The 16,956-nt window shown below is 44.6% G+C and overlaps 1 protein-coding gene and 1 non-coding gene across 12 annotated transcripts in view; one reads left to right on the top strand and one right to left on the bottom strand.

The window, feature by feature from the left end:
• SEC24A (SEC24 homolog A, COPII component) overlaps nt 1–14,704 on the bottom strand; it is a 76,035-nt gene extending 61,331 nt beyond the window's left edge. For 5 of the 11 annotated variants that reach the window (XR_013530852.1, XM_035284915.3, XM_035284918.3 and 2 more), the window contains exons 1-2: nt 14,332–14,704; nt 594–1,061 (exon numbers count right to left, since the gene is read on the bottom strand). Coding sequence is in view for 10 of the 11 variants with exons in the window: in XM_035284915.3 (XP_035140806.3) it covers nt 594–1,061; nt 14,332–14,428 (565 nt within the window). In the remaining variant the exon portion in view is untranslated. Of the gene's footprint in view, nt 1–593; nt 1,062–2,974; nt 3,114–14,331 lie in introns of all 11 variants that reach the window. The other 6 variants (XM_035284922.3, XM_078359523.1, XM_078359541.1 and 3 more) reach the window with 2 other exon arrangements.
• On the top strand, nt 384–446 carry LOC118151915 (U7 small nuclear RNA). The gene has a single exon (XR_004740308.1). It is a non-coding gene; the product is annotated as a U7 small nuclear RNA (small nuclear RNA).
• Nucleotides 14,705–16,956: the final 2,252 nt, after the last annotated feature.

The raw sequence follows: 16,956 nt of genomic DNA, 5'->3' as shown, positions 1-16,956 counted from the left end.
GTACAAAATTAGCCAGCTATAGTGGCAGGCACCTGTAATCCCAGCTATTTGGGAGACTGAGGCAGGAGAATCACTTGAACCTGGGAAGTGGAGGTTGCAATAAGCATAGATCGCACCATTGCACTCCAGCCTGGGCGACAAGAGCGAAAATCTGTATCAAAAAAACCCACAAAAACCTGTCTCTACAAAAAATACAAACATTAGCCAAGCATGGTGGTCACGCCTATAGTCTCAGGGGAGGCTGAGGCAGGAGAATCACTTGAACCTGGGAGATGGAGGTTGCAGTGAGCTGAGATTGTGCACTGCATTCCAGTCTGGGTGACAGAGCAAGACTCCATCTCAAAAAAGAAAAAGAAAAAAGAAAAAAAAGGAAAAGTTTTAATAAGTGTTACAGCTTGTTTAGAATTTGTCTAGCAGGCTTTCTAGTTTTTTGCTGGAAAACACAAAAACGAAAAAACAACAATGAAAACTACAAATGATTTTTTAAAGTCACATTTTCCATATGGTTTTAAGGTTTCAAGTATTATTTCAAACATCTAAATAAGCAAAAGTTTCACATTTCTATATTTTAAGCACTTCTATAAGAATACTACCTGACTTTATGAGGGTATTTTGAGGTGAAGGATATCCAGAAGAAACATATTGATGATTTGTGGTTAGACTTGTATTTCCAGATACAGTTGGTTGGGATGATGCACGAGGACAATGGTTTGTTTGTGAGCCTGTGGATGGATAGTTATATTGCCAATTCAAAGGCGGTGGCAGATTGGCTCCAGGAAGAAAGCTACCAGAAGGCAATGGTGTAGAAGATGGGTTCTGAGAAGCAGGTAATGGCAATTGGGAAGCAGGATCACTATGAAGCAAAGGTGTCATTGGATTAGAGGCCACGGGTGGTCTATTAAAAGTCTGACCAGATCCCTGAGAACTACCATGGTTAGATTGTCCAGAGACTGGATTCAAAGTCTTTGCTGGTATTAGATGAGGGTAGGATCCCGGAAGCTGGAAACCGTATCCTTGGCTCACTGACTCTTGTGAAGACAGCAGTGCATTTTGGACAGGACCTTCCAATAAAAGGAGGAAAAATTAGTCTTGCAAATGAATATAGCAATACTCTAAAAGATAAAGTAAAACACACATTCTTATAGTCAGTAAAAAAAACGCATAACCCAATTAAAAAATAAGCAAAGGACTTAGACATTCAAATATACTTCCAAAGAAGACAGCTATGCCAAATGTCATTAAGCACATGCCAAAACATTCAACATCATTAGTCATTAAGAAATACAAACATCAGGCTGGGCACGGTGGCTCACGTCTGTAATCCTAGCACTTTGGGAGGCCGAGGTGGGTGGATCACCTGAGGTCAGGAGTTCAAGACTAGCCTGGCCATCATGGTGAAACCCCATCTTTAAAAAAAAAAAAGAAATAAATAAAAAAGAAATACAAACATCATTAGTCCTAACAGAAATGCAAATGAAAACCACAATGAAGGCCAGTGTAGTGGCTCATGTCTGTAATCCCAGCAGCTGGGGAGGCTGAGGCAGGTGGATAGCTTGAGCCCAGGAGTTCAAGACTAGCCTGGGCAACATGACAAAGCCCCATGTCTATAAAAAATACAAAAAGTGGCAGGGCGCAGTGGCTCATGCCTGTAATCCTAACACTTTGGGAGGACAAGGTGGGTGGATCACCTGAGGTCGGGAGTTCAAGACCAGCCTGTCCATCATGGTGAAATCCCATCTTTTAAAAAAAAAAAAAAAGCCGGGCACAGTGGCTCATGCCTGTAATCCCAGCACTTTGGGAGGCTGAGGCGGGTGGATCACGAGGTCAAGAGATCGAGACCATCCTGGTCAACATGGTGAAACGCTGTCTCTACTAAAAATACAAAAAATTAGCTGGGCACGGTGGCACATGCCTGTAATCCCAGCTACTCAGGAGGCTGAGGCAGGAGAATTGCCTGAACCCAGGAGGCGGAGGTTGCGGTGAGCCGAGATCGCGCCATTGCACTCCAGCCTGGGTAACAAGAGCGAAACTCCGTCTTAAAATTTAAAAAAATTAAATAAATAAATAAAGTAGCTGGCCTTGGTGTGTGCCTGTGGTCCTAGCTCCTTAGGGGACTGAGGCAAGAGAATCACTCGAACCCAGGAGGTCGAGGCTGAGCTGAGGCAGGAGGATCACACCACTGCACTCCAGCCTGGGTGACAAAAAAAAAAAGATGGACTAAACAGTAGCAGAGGGAATACAGACATGTTTGAATAAATGAAAATATTTGTAAAAAATTAATTTATAAGCCTATTTTGGGTCATTTGGATAAAAATAGGCAACCTCACAGCCTAATGTTGCCACAAGATTTCCTGGCCTAGTTTCATATTTGTATTACAATTTTATTTATTTATTTACTTACTTATTGATTGATTGACTGCGACAGCATCTCACTCTGTTGTCCAAGCTGGAGTGCAGTGGTACAATCATGGCTCACTGTAGCCCTGACTTCCTGGGCTCAAGCAATCCTCCCATCCAAGCCTCCAGAGAAGCTGGGACTACAGGTATGCACTACCAAACCCAGCTAACTTTTTTTTTTTTTTTGTAGAGACAGAGGCTCACTATGTTGCCCAGGCTGGTCTCAAATTCCTGAACTCAAGTAATCTTTAAGTGCTAGGATTACAGGCATGAACAAACACGCCTGGTTGTATTTACAATCTTATCGCAAGCTAATATGCTAAAGATGTGCCTTCAAGCCAGATGCAGCCAAGTGAAAGCCAAATATAATCAAAATATACAAAATAAGCAAAAATTTGACAGGTCAATAAAGATGAAAATATGCTGGGCACAGTGGCTCACACCTATAATCCCAACATTTTGAGATGCCAAAGCAGGCACATAGCTTGAGTCAGGAGTTTGAGACCAGCCTGGACACAACAGTAAGACCTCATCTCTATAAAAAATATAAGAATTAGCTGGGCATGGTGGGGCATACCTGTGTGACACATGCCTGGAAGTCCCAGCTACTTGGGGGCCGAGGCAGGAGGATCACTGAACACAGGAGGTTAAGGCTGCAGGGAGCTGTGTTCACACCACTGCACTCCAATGTGACAAAGTAAGACCCTGTCTCCTGTCTCAAAAAAAGAAAAAAAAAAAAAAAAATGCAGTCAGTCATAAAGCCAACTGGCAGGAAGACTAATACAAAAGAACTTGTTTTGTGGTAGTCACCATCACAGACCTATTGTGAGTAACTATTAGATGAAAATTATTTTTTTCTGACATCCCTCCCCACTATGTGAAAATCTTACAAGAATCAATTTGCAAGCAGTTCACGAGAAGTGGAGTAATGGCCGGGCGTGGTGGCTCACGCCTGTAATCCCAGCACTTCGGGAGGCCGAGGCAGGTGGATCACAAGGTCAAGAGATCGAGACCATCCTGGTCAACATGGTGAAACCCTGTCTCTACTGAAAATACAAAAATTAGCTGGGCATGGTGGCGGGTGCCTGTAGTCCCAGCTACTCGGGAGACTGAGGCAGGAGAATTGCTTGAACCCAGGAGGCGGAGGTTGCAGTGAGCCGAGATCGTGCCATTGCACTCCAGCCTGAGTAACAAGAGCAAAATTCCGTCTCAAAAAAAAAAAAAAAAAAAAGAAGTGTAGTAATAAATATATAATGACACTTTCACTAAATGGGTAATTTTTTAAATTCTGTTAAAACAGTCATTACTAAGTAGCCGATCAAAATAATGGGTCAGTGATTGGGAAGGGGCCCAGAATACACTACTATGGTATAAAAATTATTTTAAGCAGAAGGCATTTGAATTCCTAAAATCTCTTATCTGCCTAAAGCAGAGCCTTCCAAAAGAACTCAATTTTCATAATCTACTTCCCAGGGGCAACCAGGAAGATGTCAATCTGACTCATCACTTGAGATGAGTAATTTGTACATCACAGCTAAACAGACATCATCATAAAACTATCATATCCATTCTAAGCGACCATTTATCCTTCCTACAAGTCATCTGTTTTACAGTAAATGTCCTTTCTCCCTATTAAAATGGTATAGAGATTAGACATGCAATTCCAGGCCTGTAATCCCGGCACACTGGGAGGCCAAGGCAGGAAAATTAATTGAGCTCGGGAGTAGGAGACCAGCCTGGGCAACATACAGAAACTCCATTTCTATAAAAATTAAAATTAAAAATTAAAAAATTAGCCAGGAATCACAATCACGTTGCTTTTCTAAAAAAATTAGCCAGGGGTGGTAGCACAAGCCTATAGACCTAGCTTCTCATGAGACTGAGGCAAGAGGATCTCTTGAGCTCAGGAGTTCGGACTTCAGTGAGCTATAATTAAGCATTACACCCTGGGATACAGAGTGAAAACTTGTCTCAAAAACAAAAAGTGGGGCTGGGCGTGGTGGCTCACGCCTATAATCCCAGCACTTTGGGAGGCCTGAGGCGGGTGGATCACGAGGTCAAGAGATCAAGATCATCCTGGTCAACGAGGTGAAACCCCGTCTCTACTAAAAATACAAAAATTAGCTGGGCATGGTGCTGCGCGCCTGTAGTCCCAGCTACTCGGGAGGCTGAGGCAGGAGAATTGCTTGAACCCAGAAGGCAGAGGTTGCGGTGAGCTGAGATCGCGCCATTGCGCTCCAGTCTGGGTAACAACAGCAAAACTCTGTCTCAAAAAAACAAAAACAAAAACAAAAACAAAGTGATCATGACAGTCAACTAAGTAATGTTCCAACATCTTCAAAATTAAGACAATCAAATCAATTGTGATTTCAAACAAAATAGGATATTATTTAATGTTTTTAAATTGAATTATATTGCTTTTGTTGATTATTATTTTTTTTTTTTTGAGAAGGAGTCTCGCTGTGTTGCCCAGGCTAAAGTGCAGTAGTGTGATCTCAGCTCACTGCAACCTCCGCCTCCCGGGTCAGGCAATTCTCTCGCCTCACCCACCTTCTCTAGTAGCTGGGATTACAGGCATGCACTACCACGCCTGGCTAATTTTTGTATTTTTTAGTAGAGACAGGATTTCACCAATGTTGGCCAGGCTGTTGTTCTTCAATTTCTGATCTCAAGTGATCTGGTCACCGCAACCTCCCAAAGTGTTGGGATTACAGGAGTGAGCCACTGCACCCAGTCTTTTGTTGATATTTTTAATGTTTGGTTTTACAATAGTACAACAGCTATAAACCTATGAATATACATCTAGTTTTGTGTTTGCATACACACATTTAGTAAAAATAATTTTTGCCAGGCATGGTGGCTTAATCCTGTAATCCGAGCACTTTGGGAAGCCAAGGTGGGAGCAGTGCTCGACCTCAAGACTTCAAGAAAAACTTGGGTAATATACTGAAACCCCATCTCTACAAAACATAAAAAAATTAGCCAGTGGCATATAGTTACTCAGGAGGCTGAGGCAGGAGGATCACTTGAGCCCAAGAGATCAAGACTGTAGTGAGCTGTGATCATGCCCTTGCACTCTAGCCTGGGTAACAGAGTAAGAACCTGTCTGCCTCAAAAATAAATAAATAAATAATTTGACATTGGGATCACAGAGAAATATTTAGTATCTATACATTACTCAAATTTTCAAAAACTGATTTGAGGAAACAGCACTCATGGGATTTTACATGGAACTGAATATGGATGATAAACAGAGGAAAGAATCTAGAATGACTCCTAGGTTTCTGACCTGAGCAACCTGGTAGATGGCAGTGTTTATGCATTGGAACAGAAGGAGAAGAGAATTGAGAAATGTAGGCCAGGCATGGTGGCTCATGCCAATAATCCCAGCACTTCAGAAGTTGAGGTGGAAGGATCACTGAAGGCCAGGAGTTTGAGACCAACCTGGGCAACATAGCAAGTCCCTATCTCTACAAAATATATGTTTTGGTTGTGTGTGTTGTTATTTTTAGAAAAGAGGTCTCACAGTCACCCAGGCTGAATGTGTCACAGCTCACTGCAGCTTCAATCTTCCAGGCTCAAGTGATCCTCCCACCTCCCCTCTTGAATAGCTGAGACTACAGGCATGCACCATTATGCCCAGCTAATTTTTTAATTTTTTGTAGAGATGGGGTCTCCCTAAGTTGTCCAGGTGGTCTCAAACTCCTGGGCTAAAGAAATCTTCCTGACTTGGCCTCCCAAAATACTAAGATTACAAGCATGAGCCACTCCACCCAGCTCACATAACTTTTAAAAATTAGCTGAGCCTGGTAATAACTGGGTCCTAAATACTTGGGAGGCTGAGGTGGGAAGATCACCTGAGCCCAGGAGTTCAAGGCCGCAATTGAGCTATCATTGCATTCCAGCAAGGGCAACAGAGTGAGATGCTATCTCTTAAAAAAAAAAAAAAAAAAAAGATGGGGAATGGCAGAAGGAAAAGAGACTGAAAGAGTTATTTTAAACACGCTGATTTTCAGGTGCCACCAAGAAATCTAATTGGAGATGTCCAGTATAAAGATATTTATCTGCAGCCAAAGTGATAGGTTACAGCTTAAGATATAATTTTGGGAATCACTGATTTATGTATAAGATTTAAAACCATGGGGGCTAGGTACAGTGGCTCATGCCTGTAATCCCAGCACTTTGGGAGGCCAAAGCCGGTGAATCCCCTGAGGTCAGAAGTTGGAGACCAGCCTGACCATCATGGAGAACACTAAAAATACAAAATTAGCCAGGCATGGTGGTGCATGCCTGTAATCCCAGCTACTCTGAAAGCTGAGACAGAAGAAATGCTTAAACCTGGGAGGCAGAGGTTGCAGTGAGCCAAGATGGCGCCACTGCACTCCAGCCTGAACGAAATTCTGTCTAAAAAAAAAAAAAAAAAAGATTTAAAACCAAGGGAATTAAAGACACCCAGGGAGTATATAAGAGTAAGAAAAAGAGGGCTGGGCTCAGTGGCTCACTCCTGTAATCCCAGCACTTTGGGAGGCCGAGGCGGGTGGATAACGAGGTTGAGTTCAAGACCAACCTGGCCAACGTAGTGAAACCCCATATCTACTAAAAACACAAAAAATTAGCCGGGCATGGTGGCAAGCATCTGTAATCCCAGCTACTCGGGAAGCTGAGGCAGGAGAATTGCTTGAACCCAGGAGGCGGAGGTTGCAGTGAGCCAAGATTGCACCATTGCCCAGGTGACAGTGCAAGACTCCGTCGCAAAAAAAAAAAAAAGAGTAATAGGTCACTTTGAAGAACACCAATAGGAGAGAAAAAAACAATAAGAAAAGGAAATATTGAGAATACTGCTGTTGAGAAATAGCAACCAAAAAAAAAAGGAAAAATAAAACTGTAACTACCCTTCTGCTGATATCCTAGAAACCAAAGAAAGCAACTGTTGCAAAAATAAAGTAACAGCCAAACATATCGTATGCAGCTCAGAGAATGAGGAGGGAAAAATATTTTTCTATTTAATAACCAGGAAGCCATTTGTGGCCTTTTTTTTTTTTGAGATGAATTCTTGCCCTGCCGACCAGACTGGAGTGCAATAGCATGATCTCGGCTCACTGCAACCTCTGCCTCCCAGGTTCCAGTGATTCTCCTGCCCAGCCTCCTGAGTAGCTGGCCTTACAGGTGCTCGCCACCACACCTGTAGAATTTTTTGTATCTTTTTTTTTTTTTGAGATGGAGTTTCGCTCTTGTTACCCAGGCTGGAGTTCAATGGCGCGATCTCAGCTCACTGCAACCTCTGCCTCCCGGGTTCAGGCAATTCTCCTGCCTCAGCCTCCTGAGTAGCTAGGATTACAGGCACAGGCCACCGTGCCCAGCTAAATTTTTGTATTTTTAGTAGACGCGGGGTTTCACCATGTTGACCAGGATGGTCTTGATCTCTTGACCTCATGATCCACCCGCCTTGGCCTCCCAAAGTGCTGGGATTACAGGCGTGAGCCACCGCACCGGCCACTTTTTGTATCTTTATTAGAGATGAGGTTTCACTATGGGTCTCCTGATCTCTCATAGTGCTGGGATTACAGGTGTGAGCCACTGTGCCTGGCCTTGTGGCCTTATTAAGGACAATTTTGGTATGTGTGGGTAAAGAGGCTAACTTAGAAAGTCAGAGGCAAGATTGAATGCAGATGAGTGCTTCCCACCAAACCAGGAGCTTCAGAATCAGAGGAACCTGCTATAATAATGGTCTAAATTGAGATCCCAGGTCCCACCTTTATAAAATCTTATTCATAGGATTCAAAAGGATCCCAGAATCTGCATCAGTAAAAAATCTCCTATGGCTGGGCCTATAATCCCAGCACATTGAAAGGCCGAGACGGGAATATCACCTGAGGTCAGGAGTTTGAGGCTAGCTTGGCCAAAAGGCTATTAGTTTCTTAAAGAAAGCCTGGCCCAGGCATGGTGGTTTATGCCTATAATCCCAGCACTTCGAGAGGCTGAGGAAGCTAAGGCAGGACAATAGCTTGAACCCGGAAGCCGAAGGTTGAAGTGAGCCAAGATTGCGCCACTGCAGCCGGTGGCTCAAGCCTGTAATCCCAGCACTTTGGGAGGCCGAGGTGGGTGAATCACAAGGTCAAGAGATTGAGACCATCCTGGTCAACATGATGAAACCCCGTCTCTACTAAAAATACAAAAAAATATATTAGCTGGGCATGGTGGTGTGTGCCTGTAATCCCAGCTACTCAGGAGGCTGAGGCAGGAGAATTGCCTGAACCCAGGAGGTGGAGGCTGAGGTGAGCCGAGATTGTGCCATTGCACTCAAGCCTGGGTAACAAGAGGGAAACTCTGTCTCAAAAAAAAAAAAAAAAAGCCTGCTCAAAGTCACAAAAAAGAACCAAATAAATACCCCTTTTATATAAATTCCATAGCAGGGAAAAAAGATGTCTTCCAGAATTTTAGATTTCCCCTAGAATTCCAAGTAAACACTCAAAATCTTTTTATTCTTAAGCTATCCATTCATTAATACATTACATAAATATATTTGAGCTACTATACGCCAGGCACAGTTCATACTTTCCACCTATGAATCCAATTGAATGACCAATTTTAAGTTAATTCAAGGCTCTCCATAATATGGTTCCATTAATTAGGGTGTCCTACATGACAGTATAAATAAAAGTCACAGAAAAATAGCCAACTATTAGCCAAATGCAGTGTCTCACATCTGTAATCCCAGCACTTTGGGAAGCCAAAGTGGGCAGATTGCCTTAGGTCAATAATTTGAGACCAGCCTGGCCAACATGGTGAAATTCCAACTCTATTAAAAATACAAAAATTAGGCCGGGTGTAGTGGCTCACGCCTGTAATCCAAGTACTTTGGAGGCCAAGGTGGATGGATCACCTGAGGTCGGGAGTTCAAGAACAGACTGATCAACATGGTGAAACCCCATCTTAAAAAAAAAAAAAAAAAAAAAATTCGCCAGGCATGGTAGTGGGTGCCTATAATCCCAGCTACTCAGGAGGCTGAGCCAGAAGAATAGCTTGAAGGGGTCTCACTCTGTGGCCCAGGAGGCATAGGCTGTAGTGAGCCAAGATCGTACCACTACACTCCAGCCTGGGTGACGGAGCAACACTCCATCACAAATAAATAAATAAATATAATTAAAGTAATAAAATGCAGTTTCTGGTCACGTGCAGTGGTTGTAACCCCAGAATTTTGGGAGGCCAAGGCAGGTAGGTCTCTTGAGCTCAGGAATTTGAGACCAGCCTGACCAACATGGTAAAACCCTGTCTCTACAAAAAATACAAAAATTAGCTGGGCATGGTGGCACATGCCTGTAATCCCAGCTACATTGGGGGCTGAGGCAGGAGGATCGGTTGAACCTTTGCAGTTATGGTTGCAGTGAGCCAAGACTGCATCACTGCACTCTAGTCTGGGGGACAAAGTGAGACCCTGTCTGAAAAAACAGAACAAAACAAAGCTGCAGTTTCCAACTGACTTTGCAAGTTGATTCAGTCAATAAAGGCACTAATTAATGGTGGGAGTCATTATTTGCCTTTGGTCTTATTACATGATAATCAGATTAAGATCCATTACTTTACATGGTGTTGCAGTCCAATTTGCTATTGATTTTTTTTTTTTTTTTAGACGGAGTTTCGCTCTTGTTACCCAGGCTGGAGTGTAATGGCTTGATCTCGGCTCACTGCAACCTCCGCCTCCTGGGTTCAGGCAATTCTCCTGCCTCAGCCTCCTGAGTAGCTGGGATTACAGGCACACGCCACCATGCCCAGCTAATTTTTTGCATTTTTAGTAGAGATGGGGTTTCACCATGTTGACCAGGATGGTCTCGATCTCTTGACCTTGTGATCCACCTGCCTCAGCCTCCCAAAGTGCTGGGATTACAGGCTTGAGCCACCGTGCCCGGCCTTGCTATCAATTTTTGCAAAGGAAATGTGTACACACAAAGACTTAGAAAAACCTGTCCACTGGGTGCGGTCGCTCACACCTGTAATCCCAGCACTTCAGGCAGCTGAAGCAGGTGGATCATGAGGTCAAGAGATCAAGACCATCCTGACCAACATGGTGAAACCCCATCTGTACTAAAAATACAAAAATTAGCTGAGCGTGGTAGTGCCTGCCTGTAGTCCCAGCTACTCAGGAGGCTGAGGCGGGAGAATCACTTGAACCCGGGAGGCAAAGGTTGCAGTGGGCCAAGACCACACCACTGTACTCCAGCCTGGGCGACAGAGCAAGACTCCATCTCAAAAACAAAAAACAAAAGCAAACTGAAGATCCAATTATACTGTAACATGTAGTTTAAACAAACTTCATTAAATACTTGAGAGTTTCTGGCCAGGCGTGGTAGCTCATGCCTGTAATCCCAGAACTTTGGGAGGCCAAGGCAAGTGGATCACCTGAGGTGAGGAGTTCGAGACCAGCCTGACCAATATGAGGAAACGCTGTCTCTACTAAAAATACAAAATTTAGGCCAGGCACAGTGGCTCATGCCTGTAATCCCAACACTCTGGGAGGCCAAGGCAGGTGGATCACAAGGTCAAGAGATCAAGACCATCCTGGCCAACATGGTGAAACCCCTAGGCCGGGCGTGGTGGCTACCGCCTGTAATTCAAGCACTTTGGAGGCCAAGGCGGGCGGATCACCTGCGGTCGGGAGTTCAAGACCAGCCTGACCAACATGGTGAAACCCCGCCTTTATTTAAAAAAAAAAAAAAACAAACCACCCTGTCTCTACTAAGAATACAAAAATTAGCTGGGCATGGTGGCAGGCACCTGTAGTCCCAGCTACTCAGGAGGCTGAGGCAGGAGAAGTGCTTGAACCTGGGAGGTGGAGGTTGCAGTGAGCCGAGGTCTGCCACTGCATTCCAGCCTGGCTTCCAGCAATGGAGTGAGACTCTGTCTCAAAAAAAAATACAAAAATTAGCCAGGCCTGGTGGCATATGCCTGTAATACCAGCTACTCAGGAGGCTGAGACAGGAGAATTGCTAGAATCGGGGAGGCAGAGGTTGCAGTGAGCTGAGATTGTGCCATTACACTCTAAGCCTAGACAACAAGAGTGAAACTCCATCTCAAAAAAAAAAGTTTTCAACAGAATATGTAAGCAGCAACTACTGCTTTGGAATAGTTAGCCAAAACTAGACCCCAGCATTGAAACATTTTCTCACCTCTTAAAAAATACCCTCTCCTTCAACTTGATACCACATCCCTACTCTTTGTATTAGTGGGATGAACAATAAAACAACCCAGGTCAGGCTCAGTAGCTCATACCTAATCCCAGCATTTTGGAAGGCTGAGTCAGGAGGATCACATGAGGCCAGGAGTTTCAGACCAGCTTAGGCAACATAAAGAGACCTGTCTCAACAACAACAACAACAAAAAGGTGTGGTGGCTCATGTCTATAATCTCAGGCTTGTAATTCCAGCACTTTGGAAGGCTAAGGAGGGAAGAGTGCTTTAGGTGGGAAGTTAAAGACCATCCTGGGCAACACAGGGAGACCTCATCTCTAGAAAAATATTATTAAAAAAAAAATGCCGGGCGCGGTGGTTCACACCTGTAATCCCAGCACTTTGAGAGGCCGAGGTGGGTGGATCACAAGGTCAAGAGATCGAGACCATCCTGGTCAACATGGTGAAACCCCTACAAATACAAAAATTAGCTGGGCATAGTGGTGTGCGCCTGTAGTGCCAGCTACTCGGGAGGCTGAGGCAGGAGAATTGCTTGAACCTGGAAGGCAGAATTGCAGTGAGCTGAGATCATGCCACTGAACTGGCGCCTGGCGAAAGAGTGAGACTCTGTCTCAAAAAAAAAATATTAGCCAAGTATTGGAAGGCTGGGAATGCAGTAAGCTGTGATCACGCCACTGCACTCCAGCCTGGGTGACAGAATGAGACCTTGTCTCTTAAGATAAATGACAAACAAAAAGAGGCTTTAATTGCAGTCCTATGGTTTCATTCCCCACCTCTCAGTTGGTCACATTCTTCCAGCTGCCATCATCCTGAATTGCAGTCGCCAGTTACATATGTGAATTCCTCAACTGGCTATGGGCAACCTATGTACAGGTAATGCTTTCTTATTCTCTTTTATATCCTCAAGACAGAACTTAGAATATGTGCAACAAATGTCTGTTGGACTGTATCAAATCAACATAGTGATAATATCTCTAATACAGCATACCACAGTGGTCAAACCTCTTCATTTCAATATTATGACATTATGTCAAACATTTCAATATTATGACAACTACACCCATCTACAAACGTAGAAGCACATTTAAGAATTTGTCATTTAAAGTTGATGTAGGCTGGGCGCAGTGGCTCACGCCTATAATCCCAGCACTCTGGGAGGCCAAATCGGGTGGATCACAAGGTCAAGAGATTGAGACCATCCTGGTCAACGAGGTGAAACCCGTCTCTACTAAAAATACAAAAATTAGCTGGGCATGGTGGTGCATGCCTGTAGTCCCAGCTACTTGGGAGGCCGAGGCAGGGGAATTGCTTGAACCCAGAAGGCGGAGGTTGCGGTGAGCCGAGATCGTGCCATTGCACTCCAGTCTGGGTAGCAACAGTGAAACTCTGTCTCAAAAAAAAAAAGTTGATGTAAAACTGCAATTTACAGATTATAAGAAAAATCCGCTGGGTGCGGTGGCTCACGCCTGTAATCCTAGCACTTTGAGAGGCCGAGGTGGGTGGATCACCTAAGGTCAGGAGTTCAAGACCAGCCTGGCCATCATGGTGAAACCCCATCTTTTAAAAAAAAAAAAGAAAATCCATAGCCATATAACATTTTAAGTTGTTCTCATCCTCAGTGTAAATGTTACTAAATATCCTAGAATAAAATGTAGTTTACATAATCTGTTGCCATAATTTTGAGAAAGGATAATTAATTCAACTTAACACCCTTTCAGTGGCTTTCCTCCATTTATTCTTCTGCCCACATAGTTGCCTACTCAGACATTTTAAAAAGTCTTTTAGAGGCATCTCTGTAAAGAAAACAGCAGTCTTCTCTAAAAACAATGTAAATTAGCAATTTTAGTCACTATCTGTTTTCTCCAACTTCACAGAAATCTTAGACTCCAATGGGCAACTAAGCTCTTTAGCATCATTCTACTAGTCCTATTTCTGTAAACCAGAGATTTGTAGGTAAATTTGTAAGTAGGCAACCTGTTGGCAGAAAGACTTTGTCTATTATAACAATTGAAATAATCTTAGCAAATCATAAAGTAGGATGATTTAAGGAATCCTAGAAGAGGTATAAAATTATAAGACATTCTCACACCAAATGACAAACTATAATGTACATGTAGACACCTGTCAGAGATTCAAAGAGTTGGGTCCAACAACTTTCCAAGTGCTATACAGACATCTAGAAATCAAACAGGAGATTATCCCTTCTATTTGGTTTTTCAACAGCTGAAACACTGAACAGGTGTTGTAGGTACAATTCTGGGAAGGTTCTGGGAGGGATGAGTAGGCCCTAAAAGGGGTGTCCCAAAAGCATGCATTCATCTCCAGAAAATCAGACTGGGTACGACTGCCAACCCACTTCAGGGCCTGCAGAACCCAGTTGAATCAGACCATAAATCCTGCTTTCTAGGAGACTGGGGTGAGGTGGCACGGAAGGTGAATGCACACAAACACTATGATCCTTACATTCGAGTTTTGAGGCATTTTCTCACCCATGTTTCACCCAGGACGCTGCATACAGCCGGTACTTAATTATTGTTTTGGTGACCGACTGAATACATGTGAAAGCCTAAGACGATCCTGGGGCTGCGGGTGCACAGTCGCCGTGGTCCCCTGGCCCAGCCGCCCACCACCATCCGGACCAGAACCCAGTAGGGAGGTCACCCTCTCCATGTCGCCTCGAGCAGCAGCGGCACGCAAAGGTCGGTTTCAGCCCCGGTCAGGCTGAGCCCTCCCCTCGGACAGCACTTACCGTTAGCGTAGGGAGACCCCGAGGTCGAGGCTGCTCCGTTCTGGGCCTGGAAGCTGGCTGGGGAGCCGCCGGAGACCGGTATTCCCGGCTGGGACATGACGACGGCAGTTATTTGGGTTGGAAGGGGCTGGTCCGGGTCGACAACAGGGCCAAGAACAGAGCTAAAAGACGACTGCTGAAAGCGAAGGGAGGAGGCTAACGACTTAAGACTGAAGTCTGGGAAAAGAGAGGGCGGCGCATCAAGCCCGAGGCATGGCGCCGCACTCTCCCCAGGCCACCGGCGGCCACGGCCTAGCCTGGGAACTGAGGCTAGAAAGTCGGGCCGGCGGGGCCGCGAATGCCGGGCAACAAGGTGGCAGCCAAACCTAGAAGGAAGGAGGCCTCGGCCGGAAGTGTCTGTCAGCCGCCGGCCGCGCAGCCGCAATCAGGACACGTGGCACTTCCGGCTCCGGCCTCCCTGCCGCAGAGACTGCGGGCGAGCTCTTCTCTCCCAGCGGGGTTGCCCCGAGGGCACCTGACAGCTCCTGGTGCCCCGACCCCGACGACCGTGCCCAGCCTCGCCGCCACGTCACTGACTCTCACGGCCGGCCGGAAGTGCCGTGTGTCACCGCTGTGGAAACTCCCGCCGTTGTGAACGTGACCTTGCTCGCAGAACCGAGATCGTGGGGCAATCTGGGATTCAGTAGCCGCTTTCGTGGGGTGGGACTGACAGTTCAGCTCCCTGGGTTTTGCGAAGATTACTTGAGACCTCAGAAGTCATCGTCCTCCGTTGAGACCGTACCACCGCTAGTAGCTGGGACGGTTATTGTTCATCGCAGTATTTCATTCACATTTCGTCATCATCTTCAGTGTAAATGTTACTAAATCCTATAATAAAATGCAGCTTTATTTATTTTATTAAGAAAGCTCGTCGTAGGCTTTCATATTTATTTATTCAGTCGGTCACCAAAACAGGTGTAAATTGTAAGGGGTTTTAAAAAGCGGTGGTTGAATATGTGTACATATTAATAGTGTGATCAAGCCAAGGAGGAAGCCTTTGCCTTTTGACTAGAGGACTCAGGAATATTCATTTTCAAACTCGCTGATTCATAACATAGTCATGCTCAAGTTCATTAACAGCAAGCCCATTTAAATGGCAGTTTTGTTTCCACTTCTAAGAGTTTACAGTAAGGTAAATAATTCAAACTTCCTTTCAGGGCAAGTAGACTTTTTTTTTTTTTTTTTTTTTTTTTGAGATGGAGTTGCTCTTGCTACCCAGGCTGGAGTGCAATGGCGCAATCTCGGCTCACTGCAACCTCCGCCTCCTGGGTTCAGGCAATTCTCCGGCCTCAGCCTTCTGAGTAGCTGGGATTACAGGCACGCGCCACCATGCCCAGCTAATTTTTTGTATTTTTAGTAGAGACGGGGTTTCACCATGTTGACCAGGATGGTCTCGATCTGTTGACCTCGTGATCCACCCGTCTCGGCCTCCCAAAGTGCTGGGATTACAGGCTTGAGCCACCGCGCCCGGCCCCGCAAGTTGACATTTTTGACTTTTGAAGCCAAACGGAGGTAGAAACCGGGTGATTAGACAACATAGTTAATTAACGACTCAGTAATCATCTTAGCTACCTTTGTTCGGTTTAGGGTTTTTCCTGCTCTGTGCTGATAATAAAGCCCTTCTTTACAGATTTGTACTGTTGATTAAAATGTCATGCCACGTGGTTCTGAAACCTCAATGTGAAGTACATCTTACCTAATTCATTTAATATCAAATACCTGCTATGAAGTGTTATATTACATACATAACAAAAAAAGCAAGATCTAAACCACTGTGTCAGACTGGGCAAGGTGGCTCACTTCTTGTTATTCAAACACTTTGGAAGGCTGAGACAGAAGAATTACTTGAGGCCAGGAGTTTGAGACCAGCCTGGACAACAAGGAGAGTCCTCTTATCTATATTTAAAAAAAAAATTTTTTTTTTTTAAATGAAGCCTTGCTGTGTCACCCAGGCTGGAGTGCAGTGGCACGATCTCAGCTCACTGCAACCTCTGCCTCTCAGGTTCAAGCAATTATGCTTCAGCCTCCCAAGTAGCTGGGCTTATAGGTGCCTGCCACCACACCTGGCTAAATTTTGTATTTTTAGTAGAGACGGGATTTCACCATGTTAGCCAGGCTGGTCTCGAACACCTGACCTCAGGTGATCCACCCATCTTGGCCTCCCAAAGTGCTGGGATTATACGTGTGAGCTGCCACACCCAGCCAATTTTTTAAAATTAAATAACAAATTTTAAACAGCTGGCCAGCGTGGTGGCACATCCCTGTAGTCCCAGCTACTCAGGAGGCTGAGGTGGGAGGATCACCTGGGCCCAGGAGTTCCAAGTTACAGTAAGCTATGATCTCATCACTGCATGCCAGCCTGCATGACAGAGCAAGATCCTGTCTCTAAGAAAAGAAGAGTAAACTACTGTGTCAGGCCTAAAATAAGCAGTAAAAATTCAAATAACTACTAAATTTTATACTAACCCTGTTTTTATCATTTCCCTCAGAACTTGACTAAAAATGTATTTGCTCTAAGTAGCATTCAACAATTAATTCCTTTGTACAAGATCCAAGTACTATATATATATATATATATATATATAT

The sequence above is a fragment of the Callithrix jacchus genome, chromosome 2, assembly GCF_049354715.1.
Source record: "Callithrix jacchus isolate 240 chromosome 2, calJac240_pri, whole genome shotgun sequence".
Taxonomy (NCBI): domain Eukaryota; kingdom Metazoa; phylum Chordata; class Mammalia; order Primates; family Cebidae; genus Callithrix; species Callithrix jacchus.
This window is presented reverse-complemented; position numbering and strand designations above follow the sequence as displayed.